The following is a 15,294-nucleotide window of genomic DNA, read 5'->3' on the forward strand; positions in this document are numbered from 1 at the left end:
CTCCACGCTGTCAGCACAGAGCCCACATAGGGCTCGGTCTCACCAACCCTGAGATCATGACCCGAGCCGAAATCGAGAGTTGGCCGCTTAACCAGCTGAGCCCCCAGGCACCCCCAGTCTTGCTTTTCTATCCACTCTGCAAATCTTTGCCTCCTGATTTGTGAATTTATTTTTATTTATTTATTTATTTGAGAAAGAGCACGAGGAGGGGAAGGGCAGAGTGAGAGGGAGAGAAGAGAATCCCAAGCAGGCTCCACACTCAGTACTCGGTACAGAGCCCCACTCAGGGCTCAGTCTCACAAACGTGGTGAGATCATGACCTGAGCCGAAACCGGGTCAAAACGAAGTCTTGGATGGACGCCTAACCGACTGGGCCACCCCGGAGGCAGGAGGGTTCTCAAGCGTTGAAAGAAAGTGTCGCTGGAGAAGGAAGGCGCTTTGGCCACAGGTACACACCCCACCTGCCTGGAAAAGCATGCCTGTTGACAAAGGAAGGACAGGACAAGTGAGCACCTGGAGGGAGGAGGGGTGGGGCCTGGGAAAGGCAGAAATGCTGCATGACAGGGGCTGGCTTGAGGGGAGAAGTGAACGGGGGCTCTCTTCGGTGCTCCCTTGGGTCTCTCAGCCGCTTCCCTGATTTTGTCTTCAGCGCTAGACATCACAGGTCAGGCGTCCCGACGTGGGTTGCCTTAGGGTTTGAGATTTGCTCAGCTGCTTGAAGATATGTTTCTATTCTTTGCCTACAAGCTTCAGCTATCATTTCTTTGAATACTCTTTTTCCTTAGTTTTTATTTTATTTTTTCCTTATTTATTTATTTATTTATTTTCAACATTTATTTATTTTTGGGACAGAGAGAGACAGAGCATGAACGGGGGAGGGGCAGAGAGAGAGGGAGACACAGAATCGGAAACAGGCTCCAGGCTCTGAGCCATCAGGCCAGAGCCCGACGCGGGGCTCGAACTCACGGACCGCGAGATCGTGACCTGGCTGAAGTCGGACGCTTAACCGACTGTGCCACCCAGGCGCCCCTTCCTTATTTATTTTTGAGAGAGAAACAGGGCACGGGCAGGGGAGGGGCAGAGAGAGAGGGAGACACAGAATCCAAAGCAGGTTCCAGGCTCCGAGCTGTCAGCACAGAGCGCGACACAGGGCTAGAACTCATGGACCGTGAGATCGTGACCTGAGCCAAAGCTGGACACTCAACCAACTGAGCCACCCAGGTGACCCCCTCCCTCTTTTTTTAATGTTTTTTATTTTGAGAGAGAAAGAGAATTTCAAGCAGGCTCCGCACTATCAGTGCAGAGCCCGACGTGGGGCTTGAGATCATGACCTGAGTGGAGATCAAGAGTTGGTCACTTAAGTGACCGTGCTGCCCAGGCGCCCCTGTTTTGGTTGTCTCTTATTTCCTGCATTTCTTGTTAGATTAGTCAGGAGGAACGGAGAGACCCGCCTATGTCCAGACTGGAAGCCCCTCGGGACTGCTGAAGGACTTCGGGTTTCTGGAAAATCTGTGTTGTCCAGATGGTAGGGGTCTGCAGGGCAGTGGGAGCTAGGAGGGGGTCTGCTAAGGCAAAGGGTGAAGGGCCCTAGAAGGAGCCAACTTAGGAAAGCCTGGGAGGTGTGGATGAAGGGTGTGGGGGAGGAGAGGAAGAGAAGGGGAGCCCATGGGGGGGAGAGGGAGGGAGACGAGGGGACGGGTCGCCGGCATTGCCAGCAGGTGACAGGGTGCAGGACGCAGAGAGCCAGCCCCACGCTGCGTCTGGGGTCGCGCCAGCAGCAGACAAGGTGGGGGACACTCCCCCCACCCCACCCGCGACAACTGCCGCTCTGATTCCCTGCCTGCACCCAACTCAGGGGTGGTGACAATGGTCATCTGTGTCCCCGGGCCGGAGCCTGGCACTGGGCGGGTGCGAGCGCGGGAGGGCCTGGGTGGGAGTGAGGGCACAGATCAGGGAGGCTCGAGAGCGCTGTCGCCCCTGGGGTGTGGCCCGGGCGGCCTCCGGGGCGAGGAAGGCGTGTCTCCTCTTCCTCCGCCCGAGAGCCCAGCGGCGCGGGGCACGGAGACCGGGGCGGGAACTGGGGTTGGCCGCGGCTCCCCCTCCCCCGGGGCCGCCCGCCCCGCGGCGCTCCCACCGGTTTCCCTGCCCTCCGGTTTCCATGGAGCCGGGAGGCGGTTGCCACGGAGACCGACGGCGAGGACCAGCCAATCAGCGTGGAGCTGCGGCTCCAGCTCACCTCCGGGATGGAGGCAAGGGGTGGGGGGCGCAGGAGGCCGAGCACCAGGACTGCGCCGCCGCCTCCCCCAGAGCGCCCAGGCCCCCGCAGCCCGAGTTCTGGCTACCGTCCCCGCCCCCGCCAGTTCCCGGCTTAGGGGTGATGCTCCATGGGGTCGGGCTCCTCCCGTTAAAGACGGAGATGCTGCGGGAAAGGCGGGGCCGCGCGGCGCGGAAGGAGGGCGCAGCCTGGGTCGGGGAAGGGAGGGAGGCTGCACCCCCACCCGGCGCCTCCCCCCATCACGGCCCTCCGCAGTGCTCGGAGCGCACGCGCACGCTCACTCGGGGCGCCAGCGGGCGGGGCGCCTCTGACATCATCCGCTGACCCCCACCCCCCGGCCGAGGGGCGGTGGCCGCGCAGGCTCGGCCTGACGGACACACGGACAGACCGGGCACGGAGGGAAGAGCGCGCGGTCAGGCCATGCCCGGGGAAGCTGCCCGCGCCGAGTTGCTGCTGCCGGAGGCGGGCGGGCCCGGGCCCCGCACAGGTGAGGTCTCGCTCCTGCGTGCGTCTCGGCCGCCCTCCGCCTCTCCCTGCCTGTCCCTCTCCGCCCTTCTCTAGCCAGCCCCCTCCCCGTCCCCTCCCGGGTCCTTTTGGCGTCCTGCCCTTTCGAGCACCTGAATCCTGACCCCCCCCCCCTCCCGCCGCCACCCAATGCCCCGCAAGTCCCAACTCAGGACTGCGGGGAAGGGCGGGGGGGAACCCGGGTGTCCTCCAGGAGCCAGAAGAGACTCGAGGGGCCTCGTGGGGATCATCCCCCAGCTCTGGGGCTCGCGGGCCCACCGCCCGCCCTCTGGGCCGCCACCCCATTGTCTTCGAGGAGCCCAGGGTCAGGCAGTCCTGGGCGGCTCAGGTCTCAGCTGAACCCTCAGATGCCTGAAGGCCGCCCCAGAGCCAGTGACTGGTCAGGCCTGGGTCTGCGGAGCAGGACTGGAGCTGGAGCCTGGGGAAGGCAGAGGGGCCGCTGTGAGCCGGGGTGCCCTGGGAGAGCAGAGTCTGGGGAACTAGGGCCGGGGCACAGGCCCACATCCTCGGAGAGGCCGGGCCAGCACTGCTGGTGGAGGCTGAGGGGGTCTGCCTGGGTCTGGGAGGACCAGCCAGGGTGACCAGTCGGAGGTCAGCCATGTGTGGGTCCTGGAGGGCCATGGGCACTTTGCTGTGGATAGAAGTCACCCAGCAATGTGACCAGTCCTGGGCCCAGGGGCCCGGTCTCCTTCTGGGGTCCGGTAAAGTGGATGGACGCTAGGACTCCCCGGACCCAGGGTCTCATGCTGGCTCTGCTCAGGCCGCTTGATGACCTTGATGGTTACAAAAACCTTTGACCTTTGGCTTCCCTTCCCCTCCCCCCTTGGCCCAGCTCTGCCCTCTCCCTGCCCCAGTGCGGGTTGGTAAGGGCACCACACTGGCTCGGTGCCAAGAGCCCCGACTCCACCCGACCCCACCCACCACACCCACCTCCAGGCCCTGGGTGTCTGTCACACTGCAGCCAGCTCATGGACCCGCTTCTCAGGGTCCCCCCCCACCTGAGAATCCCAGTGGTGTGGCCCAAGGGCCCCGGGCTCAGCCACGGCTGCAGGCCCACGGGTAGGCCCGGGAGGGGGCTGCCCCTTCGTGAAAGTTTCCTCTCTAGTCCTGGCAGATACTCTACTTTGCAGACAGAAAGCCAGGGCACAGAGGTACTTGGGGGGTGATCGCAGGTGAGCGTCATAGAGCAGGACCCCCAGAGGCAGCCTCCCTAACACCGCCAGGGGACCCACTCGTGTGTTCCTGGGCAGGGGGGGAGCCCTTCCAGCCCCCCGTGACCCCCCAGGGCCTGTCCCCACTGCAGCGCTGCCTCCACCGTGTGCTCCAGCCCAGGGCCTGTCCCGTCAGCTCTGGGAGCAGGTACGGGGCGGAGCCGGCTACAAGCAGGCAGGCTGGCCTCAGGTGCCCACGGGGCAGCGAGGAGAGGGATGAGGAAGAGGGCCCAGGCCCCCGCGTCACAGGAGCTGTGAGGCCTTCATTGTCCCAGGGCAGTTGAATGCGGAGGCCTCTCCCTAGAGGTCACGAGAGGTCACAGACTGAGGGCAGGGGGCCAGCCAGCCAGCACCCAAGGAGACGGGTACCAGCCTCACCCCTGCGGAGCCTCAGAGAGAAGCCCATTAGTGTGTTCGGCTGACCTCCTGCCACTCCCCATCCCCCCGTCGCTGCTGCGCTGCGCCCCACGCCCCACGCCAGATGGTGCGGCCCCAGGTCACTCTCCCGCCCGCCCTGCACTCCACACCCTGTACCCTCCTCACGCCCTTCTCTTCCCACAGAGTCATCCTGTGATGTGGCCTCGGCCTCCACCCCTAGAGGGGACCGGCTGGAGCACTGTGCCCTGAGCCCGGGTCCTGGCGGCCTAGCCCTCGAGTTCCTACCCAGCAAGCCGGGCGCCCGGCCCCCGCCAGAGGGCGCCAGCTGGGATGCAGGGCCGCGCGGCACCCCCTCGGCCTGGGCTGTTCCCGCAGAAGGCAGCCCCAGCCCTGGGCCACCCGAAGCCCGGCCCGCCGGGGGTCCCCCTCCAGCTACCCTGGAGCCCCGGATCGTGATGGGCGAGGAGACCCGCCGGGTGCCCCTGCCACCCAGGGCAGCCCTGCCAGAGCTCAGGGACCGGGAAGGTGGGCATCCCAGCCTGAACCCACCCTCCGAGTTGTGTTCTCAGGGTGACCCTCCTGTGCCTTGCCCTGCCCCAGACCCCGACTCCTACTTCACGCCTCCCTCCACCCCCACCGAGACCACCTGTGCCCTGCTCCTCGGCGCGGGGCCCCGCAGGGACGCCCGGGACACCCAGGCTGAGCTGGGGGACTCGCCGCCAGCCTCGCCCTCGGGCTCTTACATCACAGCGGATGGCGACAGCTGGGCCTCGTCCCCGTCCTGTTCCCTGAGCCTGCTGGTCCCCGCCGAAGGGCTGGACGTCCCCTCAGGCTGGGGCTTCTCCCCGCCGGGGTCTGTGGCGGACGAGCAGGAGCCATCCCCTGCCGGGCCCCCAGGGCCCCCGTCCCCGGAGTCCAGCATCTCGGCAGACAGCAGCTCTTCCTGGGGCCAGGATGGCCACTTCTTCGAGCTGGACTTCCTGGCCAACGACCCAATGATCCCCGCCTCCCTCCTGCCTTTCCGGGGCAGCCTCCTCTTCCAGGTGGAGGCCGTGGAGGTGACGCCGAGGGCCCCTGAGGAGGAGGAAGAGGAGGAGGAAGAGGAGGAGGAGGACGGCCGGGACTCTGCAGGGGACCCAGCCGGGGAGGGCGAGGACGACAGCACGTTCGCCTCCTCCCTGCAGTCATTGTCCGACCTCTCCATCACCGAAGGCATGGACGAGGCCTTCGCCTTCCGGGACGACACCTCAGCGGCCTCGTCCGACCCCGACTCTGCCTCCTACGCGGGGGCAGACGATGAGAGGCTGTACAGCGGGGAGCCCCATGCACAGCCCGCCGCCCTGCTCCAGGACGGCCCTGGGGGGCCGCCCGCTCCTGGGATCTCTGAGGGAGAGGCTGGCCGGGCCATGGAGGGCCACGAACCGGGTGCCCAGGAGACAGGGGCGGTCCCTGCTCCTGCCCTGCAGGAAGCCCCAGGCCGCCCCTGGGTGACCTTGCAGGCCTGGGGGGAGGAGGCGGGCTCCATCCTGGGCCCAGCGCCTGTTGCCACAGACACGCTTCAGCCCCTGCAGTTGGAGGACGGCGCTGCCGTAGGCCTGGCCCCTTGCACTGCCCCAGAAGAGGGGGACCTCACACCAAGCCCAGACTCTCCGCAGACCCTGAAGCAAGAAGCAGGCCAGGACCCTGACTCTGTGGCCCCAGCCCGGCCCCCACAGGACACAGGCCTCCCCTTGGGCCGGGGACCTGCTGCTGCGGCCAGGCTTCAGAAGCTGCACGTACACACCCCAAAGATCAAGCCTGTGGTCACCGCAGCCCAGCAGGAAGGACAAACAACCTTGGAACCGAGGCCGGCACCTGAGGAGAGGGACACAAGACACGCTGGAGGCCCGGAGCCTTCGGCCTGGAACCAAGCCCAGCTGGAAGGCGTGGAGCCAGCTGCAGACACTGGTACACTCTGGGCCTCAAGGGGAACTGCAGGCACCCCCAAGTCTGCCACAGAGGCTGCACAACCCCCACAGCCTGCCACGAAGACCCCAGAATGCCCCAAGGTTGCCACGGAAGCCCTGGAGCACCCCAAGACTACCACAGAGGCCCCAGAACACCCTGAGCCTGTCCCAGAGGCCCCAGAACACCCTGAGCCTGTCCCAGAGGCCCCAGAACACCCTGAGCCTGTCACTGAGACCCCGGGACACCCTGAGTCTGTCCCAGAGGCCCCAGAACACCCTGAGCCTGCCATGGAGACCCCAGAACATCCTGGGCTTGCCACAGAAGCCCCAGAACATCCTGGGTCTGTCACGGAGACCCCAGAACACCCTGAGTCTGTCACTGAGACCCCAGGATACCCTGAGTCTGTCACAGAGGCCCCAGGACACTCTGAGCCTGCCACAGAGGCCCCAGAACGTCCTGGGTCTGCCACGGAGACCTCAGAACACCCTGAGTCTGTTACTGAGACCCCAGAACACCCTGAGCCTGCCACAGAGACCCCAGAACATCCTGGTTCTGCCACGGAGACCCCAGAACACCCTGAGGCTGTCACAGAGGCCCCAGAACAGCCTGAGCCTGCCACAGAGGCCCCAGAACATCCTGGGTCTGCCATGGAGACCCCAGAACACCCTGAGTCTGTCACTGAGACCCCAGAACACCCTGAGCCTGTCCCAGAGGCCCCAGAACACCCTGAGCCTGTCCCAGAGGCCCCAGAACATCCTGGATCTGTCATGGAGACCCCAGAACACCCTGAGTCTGTCACTGAGACCCCAGGACACCCTGAATCTGTCACAGAGGCCCCAGAACACCCTGAGCCTACCATGGAGACCCCAGAACATCCTGGGCCTGCCACAGAGGCCCCAGAACATCCTGGGCCTGCCACAGAAGCCCCAGAACATCCTGGGTCTGTCACGGAGACCCCAGAACACCCTGAGTCTGTCACTGAGACCCCAGGACACCCTGAGTCTGTCACAGAGGCCCCAGAACATCCTGGGCCTGTCACCGAGACCCCAGGACACCCTGAGTCTGTCACAGAGGCTCCGGAACATCCTGGGCCCGTCACCGAGACCCCAGAACACTCTGAGCCTGTCACAGAGGCTCTGGAACATTCTGAGCCTGTCATAGAGGCCCCAGAACGCTCTGAGCTTGCCACAGAAGCCCCAGAACACTCTGAGCCTGTCACAGAGGCTCCAGAACACCCTGAGCCTGTCACAGAGACCCCGGAACATGCTGGGCCTGTCACCGAGAGCCCAGACCACTCTGAGCCTGTCACAGATCCCCTGGAACATTTTGAGCCTGTCACAGAGATCCTGGAACATCCTGGGCCTGCCATGGAGGCCCCAGAATACCCTGAGGCTGTCACAGAGGCCCTGGAACATCCTGGGCCTGTCACCAAGACCCCAGAACACTCTGAGCCTGTCACAGAGGCCCTGGAACATTCTGAGCCTGCCACAGAGGCTCTAGAACTTCCTGAACCTGCTATGGAGGCCCTGGAGCACCCCAAGACTACCACAGAGGCCCCAGAACACCCTGAGTCCATCCCAGAGACCCCGGAACATCCTGGGCCTGCCACAGAGGCCCTAGAACATTCTGAGCCTGCCACGGAGACCACAGAATGCCCTGAGGCTGCAACTGAGACCCAGGAACAGCCTGAGCCTGCCACAGAGACCCTGGAACACCCTGAGCCTGCCACGGAGGCCCCGGAACACCCAGAGCCTGCCACGGAGGCCCCGGAACACCCAGAGCCTGCCAGGGAGGCCCCAGAACACCCAGAGCCTGCCAGGGAGGCCCCAGAACACTCAGAGCCTGCTATGGAGGCTCTGGAGCACCCCAAGACTACCACAGAGGCCCCAGAACACCCTGAGTCCATCCCAGAGACACCGGACCATCCTGGGCCTGCCATGGAGGCCCCAGAATACCCAGAGCCTACCACAGAGGCCCTGGAACATTCTGAGCCTACCACAGAGACCACAGAATGCCCTGAGGCTGCAACTGAGACCCGGGAACAGCCTGAGCTTGCCACGGAGGCCCCGGAACAGCCTGAGTCTGGCACGGAGGCCCCAGAACAGCCTGAGCCTGGCACGGAGGCCCTGGAACAGCCTGAGCCTGCCACAGAGGCCCCAGAACACACTGAGCCTGCCACAGAGGCCCCAGAACACCCTGAGCCTGCCAAGGAGGCCCCGAAACACCCAGAGCCTGCCACGGAGGCATCGGAACACCCTGATCCTGCCAAGGAGGCCCCGAAACACCCAGAGCCTACCACGGAGGCCCTGGAACACCCTGAGCCTGCCACGGAGGCCCCGGAACACCCTGAGCCTGCCAAGGAGGCCCCGGAACACCCAGAGCCTGCCACGGAGGCCCCAGAACACTCTGAGCCTGCCAAGGAGGCCCCGGAACACCCTGAGCCTGCCAAGGAGGCCCCGGAACACCCAGAGCCTGCCACGGAGGCCCCGGAACACCCTGAGCCTGCCAAGGAGGCCCCAGAACACCCTGAGCCTGCCACGGAGGCCCCGGAACACCCAGAGCCTGTCACGGAGGCCCTGGAACACCCTGAGCCTGCCACGGAGGCATCGGAACACCCTGAGCCTGCCAAGGAGGCCCTGAAACACCCAGAGCCTGCCAAGGAGGCCCCGGAACACCCAGAGCCTGCCAAAGAGGCCCCAGAACACCCTGAGCCTGCCACGGAGGCCCCGGAACACCCAGAGCCTGTCACGGAGGCCCCGGAACACGCTGAGTCTGCCACGGAGGCCCCGGAACACCCTGAGCCTGCCCAGGAGGCCCCGGAACACCCAGAGCCTGTCACGGAGGCCCCGGAACACGCTGAGTCTGCCACGGAGGCCCCGGAACACCCTGAGCCTGCCCAGGAGGCCCCGGAACACCCAGAGCCTGTCACGGAGGCCCCGGAACACCCTGAGCCTGCCACGGAGGCCTCGGAACACCCAGAGCCTGTCACGGAGGCCCCGGAACACCCTGAGCCTGCCACGGAGGCCCCGGAACACGCTGAGCCTGCCACGGAGGCCCCGGAACACCCTGAGCCTGCCACGGAGGCCCCGGAACACCCTGAGCCTGCCACGGAGGCCCCGGAACACCCTGAGCCTGCCACGGAGGCCCCGGAACACGCTGAGCCTGCCACGGAGGCCCCGGAACACGCTGAGCCTGCCATGGAGGCCCCGGAACACCCAGAGCCTGCCAAGGAGGCCCCGGAACACCCTGAGCCTGCCACGGAGGCCCCGGAACATCCAGAGCCTGCCACGGAGGCCCCGGAACACCCTGAGCCTGCCACGGAGGCCCCGGAACACCCTGAGCCTGCCACGGAGGCCCCGGAACACCCAGAGCCTGCCACGGAGGCTCTGGAACATTCTGAGCCTGCCACAGAGGTCCTGGAACTCCCTCGGCCTATCGTAGCAGCCCCAGAACTTCCAGAACCTGCCAGAGAGGCCCTAGAACGCCCTGAGCCTGCCGGGGAGGCCATGGCCCCACCCACTCCTGTCTCTGCTGGAGAGGAAGCAGTGGAGGTCCTGTTGGCACCTGAGCAGGGAACCCATCCCGGGGCCCGTGTGCGCACTGCCCACACAGCTGGGCCCTGCTCAGCCCCGAAGGAGGCCCTAGGGGGTGAGAATTGCCAGGCTGGGGGCCTTGAGCCAGCACCCCAGGGGGCTAGGAGGGCACATCCTGCCGCTCACCCTGAGGTAGGCCAAAGAGCAAACCAGGGGCTCGGGTTTCCCCTTGCTGTGACCTCGGAGGCCGGGCAGGGCTCCCGTGCAGAGTCCCCACTGAGGTCCGCACCCAGGCCAGGCAGGGGCTGCCCCAAAGAGCCTACCCCACACGCACCAGCACCCTGTCTGCAGCGGGAGCCCGTGCCGGGCCCGGGAAGTGGAACGTGGGCGCAGGTGGCACCAGGAGCCCCCAGCTCGTCCCCAGCACAGTCCCTGGAGAGCCCTGCCAGAGGCCCGCCCAGCGTGCCCCGGGACAGGGTCCTCGGCCCCGAGCCCTCTACTCCCCGTGTCCCCACAGAGGCACTCCTTGCTCCCTGCCCTTGCCAGGGCCCCAGGGAAGACTCAGTGGAGGGCAAGGAGCCCTCGGGCTCTCCGGGCCTCCAGCCACCACGGGCAGGAGCCCAGCGGGCGGCAGCTGCCTTCTCAGGAACCACAAAGCCTCCAGGGGCCGGGCATCGTGTAGGCCTCCCGCCCCACTCCCCCCTCCTCAGCCCCAAAACGGCCCCTGTGGGGGACTCCCATGCCAAAGACCAGGCCTGGAGGCTCTCGCCCCCCTGCCAAGTGCCTCCTGGCCCTCGAGGGCTCCCAGCCGCCGAGCAGCAGGATGACCAGGACAGCCTGGAGGAAGGTGAGTGGGGGGCAGGGGAGGACACGGCAGGAGCGCAGTCCTGAGCGGGGCACCAGAGTGGGTGGGTGGGCGGGCCATGGGGCCAAGTCAGAAGGCAGAGGCCTTCTTCACACCTCCCCCCTCCCCAGACTCGCCACCCAGGGCCCCGGGATCCGGCCAGGGATCGGCCCAGCACTCCGACAGCCATGGGGAGTCGTCGGCAGAACCAGAGGAGCAGGAACTGTCGGGAGCGCAGGGCGCACAGTGCCCGGCTCAGGTGCCTGGCCAGGGGGGAGGGCGCACCCCTGGAAGGGCACCCCCCACTCAGGGGCTCAGACCCTGTCCTCCCCAGGCCCCGGCCAGCGGTGGCAGCGAGGAGACCGTCGCCAAAGCCAAGCAGAGTCGCAGTGAGAAGAAGGCCCGAAAGGTGGGTGGGGGAGCCGGCCACTTAAGGGGACCCCTCAGAGCCAATGGCCGACGAGCCGTCAAGTAAACGCAGTCCCGGACACCGGTGCGCAGCTGGGGCCCCATGTACGCCTGGGGCAGGGTGGGCCCAAAGCCCACAGAGGGTCCCCCAGAGTCGGCGGCAGAGCCCCCCTTCCCCCGTCGGCGTGCCGCCCCCCCACCCCAGCCTGGGACCCCCCCCCAGCCGATGCCCGGGTCTGAGCCCACTGTGCCCCCAGGCGATGTCCAAGCTGGGCCTGCGGCAAATCCAGGGGGTCACCAGGATCACCATCCAGAAGTCCAAGAACATCCTCTTTGTCATCGCCAAGCCTGACGTCTTCAAGAGCCCGGCCTCGGACACCTACGTGGTCTTCGGGGAAGCCAAGGTCTGGCCGGCCCGGGGTGGGGGCGGGGACTCGGGGCGGGGGCCTGGCTGACAGCCGTGCCCCCTGCTGCAGATCGAGGACCTGTCCCAGCAGGTGCACAGAGCCGCCGCCGAGAAGTTCAAAGTGCCCACGGAGCCTTCCACCCTGGTTCCCGAGTCCACGCCGGGGCCGCTAGTGAGGCCCGAGTGTGAGGAGGAGGAGGAGGAGGAAGAGGAGGAGGAGGTGAGGCCCAGGGACACAGGGGGGCCAGGAGCTCTCGGGGCTCTTCCCGGGGAGGGGGCAGCCCCAGAACCTGCCTGCTCACCTCCCCCCACCCCGCCCAGGTGGACGAGGCAGGGCTGGAGCTCCGGGACATCGAGCTGGTGATGGCGCAGGCCAACGTGTCGAGGGCCAGGGCCGTGCGGGCCCTGAGGGACAACCAGAGTGACATCGTCAACGCCATCATGGTGAGCGGCCGGCCCCTTCCCAGACCCCTGTCGCTGGCCCTACCGGGCACCTCCCCAGCCTGCCCTGTCTTTCTGCATTTCCCACAGGAGCTCACCATGTAGCCGCCGACCGCCACCCGCCCACCACGGATCCATCCCCACCCCCAGCTGTGCTGCTCAATAAATGGGTGTCTCCTCAGAGCCTCTGCTCTTGCTCCAAAGTCCCGGGCAGGCTACGGCCACATGGCATTTGTGAAGGGGAGATACTTCCTGGACCCATGCAGAGCCCCAGGAGAGGGGAGGGTCTCCCCTCCCAAGTCCTACAGGGTAGAGGTCTGTCCCCTGTGTTCGTAAAGGCTGGTGTGCCCACCCGCTCATGTCCCAGAAATGTGGCCTCCCCGTGCCCCTGGAGGGTGGGTGTCCTCTCCCTCTGTCCCCAGAGGGCAGGGCTCTGTTCCCATATACCCCAGAAGGTGGGGGTCTTCCCCTCATGTCACCAGAGGACAGGGATCTTTGCCTACACATCCCAGAGGACGGGGTCTATCCCTTATCCCCAGAGAATGAGGGTGCCGTGTCCCTAGAAGGTGGGGCTTTGTTTCTGTGTCCCGGAGGGTGGGGGTCCTCCCCCAGTGACCCAGAGATGGAGGTCTATCCCCTGTGTTCCTAAAGGGTGATGGTCCTACCTGCTCATGTCCCAGAGGTGGTGGCTTCCTTGTGTCCCTAGAGGGTGGGTGTCTTCTCCCTGTGTCCCCAGAGGTCAGGGCTCTGTTCCCACATGTCCCACAGAATGGGGGTCCTGTGTCCACCCCCAAGTGGGGCTCTGTCCCCACGTGTCTCTGGAGGGTGGGAGTCCTCCCCCGTCTCCCAGGGAGGAGGCCCATCTATGTCCAGGGTACCTCACCTGCCCAGAGAATGTGGGCAGTCACGAAGGCGTGGGCCTGGGGATGGGAGTTTCGGGAAGGAACCCCCAGACCCAGGGGCTCTGGATGATCAGCTGCGGAAAGGCATTTGCTGGGGCAGTGGGTCCCCAAATTCCTTGGCCCCTCACTGCGCCCGGAATGGCCATGCAGCCTCTCCACATTTTCTCCAAAGTCCAGGGACCCGCTGAGTGGGGCCACATGGGAGCGGGGCCCGCAGAGGGGAGGGAGCCGTTCCTGCCGTCCACATAGGACACTTAGGCCAGGGCCTGTCATGTGGCCACCTCCCCCACCCCCGCTATGGCCACTCAGACCCATAGTGGGCTGGGGAGAGGCTGGCCCCGACTGGATGTCCCCTTAGCTCTGCCTGCCCAGGCCCACGACCAGCTCCCAGACAGCCCAGGCCAGAGCCAAGAATGAGACCCCTCTTCGCATCCCAACCTGCTGCTGGGACCCCTGCCTCCCTGGAAGCTGAGGGCCCTCTCCTCCCTCCTTGGGGACCCAGCACCCACCCAGCTCAGCCTGGAGCTTCTTGCACATGCTGCCAGGGGTCTCCCCGGGCAGAGGCATCTCCTGGGTGAGGAGGGGCTCTCCACCTGACCCTCCTGCACTACAATCTCCAGGCCCCGACCCCAGGGTGGGTCACCCCTGCTGCCTCCCCATGTGCCAAGGGCACAGGAGGGGCCCAGCCAAGAAAGACCTAGGACGCAGTGCCAATGGCCCCCTGAAAACCAGGACCCTAGGCTCTCAGGGTGGAGAAAGGGGGACAGGTTTGGGGTGGGACCACCTGTGACAGCAGGGAGACCAAGGAACCAGGGACTCAGGTGAGGGGTCACACCAGCACCTGCTGCCCCAAGAGCCAAAGGGCAGCCACCCCAGGCCCCCAGCCCCCCACCCACCAGATCACAAGCACACCAAGACCACGGATGAATCGTTCACATCGCAGTAAACTTCTTTGAAGGTCTCTGAGGGTTTCGACAGGAACGTCGTGTGCAAAACCGAAGGGACCCCCAGGATCCCTCCAGGGACAGGCCCGTGCACCGGCGCCCCAGGGCGCGTCCTTCACAGTAGAGGGTCAGGCCGAGTCCCGGTCCATGCTGCAGCCCAGAGCCTCGATGTCGTTGCTGATGTCCGAAATCATGCGGTCCCACTCGTCCCCTTCCGAGGGCGCAGACTGGTCGTCCGAGCTGCCCGTGGCCCTGTTCCCAGGGCAGGTGCAGGTGGAGGTGGAGCTCAGCGCCCGCCGGTACCTGCCAAAGCTGTCGGTGATGATGCCCCGGCCGTCCTTCACCCCGATGGTCTCGAGAAAGTTCTCGAAGTGCTGGCTGTCCTTCTCCGGGATAAAGGGCCGCAAACCTGTGGACACAGGGTTCGCCTGAGGCTCCTGCCCCACGTCCAGCCCCGCCCCCCTGGCCCAACAGACGCAGGGGGAGCGCCGGCAGGTCCTGGCTCTGCAGCAGGTGGCTGGCCTCCCATCCCTGCCTGGTTCTGGCTGCGGCTGCTCACAGGCCTCTGAGTGCAGAACAGAGAGGGTGGGCGGACCTCCCCCGGCACCACCCACTCCTCCGTGCGAGGACCAGACACAAAGGAACATGGGGGCGGGGGAGGGGGGTACGGGTAACTGACCCCGGCAGGGAGGCTGGGGGTCGGCGAGAGCTCGGGCTGGATGTGCCAGGTGGCAGCCTGAACAAGTGCACCCTCCCTGGACAGTGGGGGGCAGAGCCCACATCACCGGCTGCCTTCTCCGGGCTCAGGGTTCAGAAGACACAGCCGAGGCCGTCATCCCACAGGGTGTGCATAGTAGGCGTGTAGGGCCACATGTCACCCACCCACCGCCTGAGCTCAGGGCCAGCGTCTCAACAAAGGCAGGTCCTTCTACCTGGAAGTGGTGCCTTCGCTTCTCCGCCCAGCGAACTCCTAGTCACCCGCCAAAACCCACTCAAGTGCCACCTTCTTGGAGGAAGCCCCCCCACCCCCAGCAGTTGCTCTGACCACGCACACAGTCCCGGCTTCCTCAGTCTGGCTCCCGTGGGCAGGTCCTGCCAGTCAACGGAAAGAGCCCTCCGGGCCGACCCACCCTGAGCCCATCCTCAATGGAGCCTCCCACACTCCAGCCGCACCCCTGCGGGACTCACCCAGCAATAGGAACTTGCGGCTGTCCCCATACAGCTGGCGCAGATTGATGCAGAACTCATGCACTGAGGCCCCATCCCGGTACTCGTGCAGCAGCGCCGCGAACTGCTGGATCTCCTGCGAGGACAGCTTGGTGCGCAGCTGCCGGGGGAGGGGGGAGGGGGGCGGGGATGAGCGGCACCGCCACAAACCCCTCAGCCCCTTTCCCTCCACACTCGGCCGCGATCCTCCCACACACAAGGCCATGGTCCTCCCCCCTGCAGTCACCATCCTCCCACACACACGGCTGTGATC

At 65.9% G+C, this 15,294-nt stretch overlaps 2 protein-coding genes across 9 annotated transcripts in view; one reads left to right on the forward strand and one right to left on the reverse strand.

The window, feature by feature from the left end:
• Nucleotides 1-2,367: 2,367 nt before the first annotated feature.
• On the forward strand, nt 2,368-12,151 carry NACAD (NAC alpha domain containing). Of its 3 annotated transcripts, XM_086697156.1 has the most exons (9): nt 2,368-2,762; nt 4,573-6,479; nt 6,510-10,716; nt 10,845-10,972; nt 11,048-11,122; nt 11,379-11,525; nt 11,598-11,747; nt 11,849-11,971; nt 12,059-12,151. In XM_086697156.1, exons 1-9 carry the CDS (start codon nt 2,696-2,698, stop codon nt 12,071-12,073), a joined length of 6,819 nt encoding a protein of 2,272 aa, XP_086553282.1. In that variant the 5' UTR covers nt 2,368-2,695; the 3' UTR covers nt 12,074-12,151. The 3 variants fall into 3 exon arrangements, with proteins under 3 accessions (XP_086553282.1, XP_086553283.1, XP_086553281.1); XM_086697155.1 differs by having other exon boundaries at nt 2,369-2,762; nt 4,573-10,716; XM_086697157.1 differs by lacking the exon at nt 11,048-11,122 and having other exon boundaries at nt 4,573-10,716.
• A 1,643-nt stretch (nt 12,152-13,794) lies between these two features.
• The window catches only part of CCM2 (CCM2 scaffold protein), a 42,641-nt gene continuing 41,141 nt past the window's right edge, over nt 13,795-15,294 (reverse strand). For all 6 annotated transcript variants that reach the window (XM_086697161.1, XM_086697160.1, XM_086697158.1 and 3 more), the window contains 2 exons: nt 15,003-15,141; nt 13,795-14,223 (listed from right to left, as the gene is read on the reverse strand). In XM_086697161.1, the coding sequence (XP_086553287.1) occupies nt 13,943-14,223; nt 15,003-15,141 (420 nt within the window). In that variant the 3' untranslated portion in view covers nt 13,795-13,942. The remainder of the gene's footprint in view (nt 14,224-15,002; nt 15,142-15,294) is intronic.

This window comes from Puma concolor, chromosome A2 (assembly GCF_028749965.1).
Source record: "Puma concolor isolate L17-30 chromosome A2, mPumCon1.1.hap2, whole genome shotgun sequence".
Classification (NCBI taxonomy): Eukaryota; Metazoa; Chordata; class Mammalia; order Carnivora; family Felidae; genus Puma; species Puma concolor.